This window comes from Microtus ochrogaster, chromosome 5 (assembly GCF_000317375.1).
Source record: "Microtus ochrogaster isolate Prairie Vole_2 chromosome 5, MicOch1.0, whole genome shotgun sequence".
Taxonomy (NCBI): Eukaryota; Metazoa; Chordata; class Mammalia; order Rodentia; family Cricetidae; genus Microtus; species Microtus ochrogaster.
This window is the reverse complement of record NC_022012.1, coordinates 32,923,009-32,924,716: the sequence shown is the minus strand read 5'-3', so window position 1 is coordinate 32,924,716 and position 1,708 is coordinate 32,923,009. Positions and strand designations below refer to the sequence as shown.

The window sequence follows — 1,708 nt, the reverse complement described above, 5'->3', positions numbered from 1 at the left end:
GAGTAGAAAACATTCATGAAAAAATATAATGAATTCTACAATTTGACATAGCAAACAAAATACAAAATTTTAACTTAGAAAATCAGCATAGATGTATAAGCTCATTTATTAATTAATTTTATCCAACGCTTTTATTTATCTGCCATTACTGAGTTTGCTATTTATGTCTTTTCATAATGTTTTTAAGTTACCACATATAAAGTATTTTCTACCAAAAAAGAGGTACTAAGACATGGCAAATACTTGAAACACTCAATATAGGGTGCTAGAATTGTTTGCAGTCGATAGGAAATGGGTACATATACACAGAGTTCTTATGACAAAATCACAAGTATGCAACCATCTGATTGATTATTCTTTGTGTACCTCTTTTTTCGAGGACTACAAAATCTCTGACTATTTGGTTAAACAATAGGTTGACAGTTGATTGAAGATACCTAAAAATTTGAATTGTTTCAAAATTTAATGATTGATAGGAGAATGGACACTCACATTTTTCTTCTATATAAAATTTTCTTCTCATGTCAAGTTTCCAGAAGAGAATGGAAGAAGTAAATCAAACCTCATTGACGGAATTCATCCTTGATGGGTTAACAGATATTCCAGAACTTCAACTGCCCCTTTTCTTCATCTTTCTGGGAGTTTATTTGGTTACAGTTGTTGGAAATCTAGGCATGATCATCTTGATTGTGTTTAGTTCTCAGCTTCACACACCCATGTATTATTTACTCAGCAGTCTGTCCCTTATTGACTGCTGTCAGTCAACTGTAATTACTCCCAAAATGCTGGTGAACTTTGTGACAGTTAAGAAAGTCATCTCCTACCCAGAATGCATGGCTCAGTTCTACTTCTTCTGTGTTTTTGGTGTTGCAGAATGTTACATGTTGGCTGTAATGGCATATGACCGCTATGTGGCTATCTCTCAACCATTGCTTTACAATGTAACCATATCTTATCAGGTCTGTTTGTGGATGATTGCTGGGGTATTTTGTATGGGATTTCTTAGTTCCACAGCTTATGCTATCTTCATGATAAGATTGCTTTTCTGTAAGGCTAATATAATAAGGCATTATTTCTGTGATTATTTCCCATTACTAGAGCTCTCTTGCTCTAGTACTTTTATCAATGAAGTACTATTATGGTCTCTTGGTTCACTTAACATTCTTATACCAGCTGTGACCATTCTTAGTTCCTACATCTTCATCATTGTCAGCATCCTCAACATTCAATCCACTGGGGGAAGACTCAAGGCCTTTAGCACCTGCAGCTCCCACATCTTGGCTGTTGCTATTTTCTATGGTTCTTTAGCATTCATGTATCTTCAGCCACCATCAGTCAGTTCCCTGGGACAAAGTAAATTGTCGTCTGTGTTTTATACCATTGTTGTGCCTATGTTGAATCCTATGATCTACAGCCTGAGAAATAAAGATGTCAAAGTTGCCCTCAAAAAATTCATACAAAAGGGGAATGTCCACACAATAAAGAATGACTTTTATTAGTTATTCAGTATTACTTCTGTAATTCATTGGAAGATATAGCCTACATACAAAATTAGTAACATTAGATGTGAGATGATTGTTAGCACATGGTATTTGGTAGAAATGTTCCAAAGGTAAAAGTGGATTCTCATCTTCACACCATGGCGAAGTGCTACTCCTTTGTATAATAGAGCTTATTCAATAGTATCCTACATCACCTGCTAATATTT

General features: G+C 34.9%; 1 protein-coding gene across 1 annotated transcript; it reads left to right on the top strand.

Annotated features, from left to right (window-relative positions):
* The first annotated feature begins 542 nt into the window (after window positions 1–542).
* LOC101986623 (olfactory receptor 150-like) lies at window positions 543–1,499 on the top strand. Its single transcript, XM_005347102.2, has one exon. The coding sequence runs from the start codon at window positions 543–545 to the stop codon at window positions 1,497–1,499; it is 957 nt and encodes a 318-aa protein (XP_005347159.1).
* The last annotated feature ends 209 nt before the right edge of the window (window positions 1,500–1,708 follow it).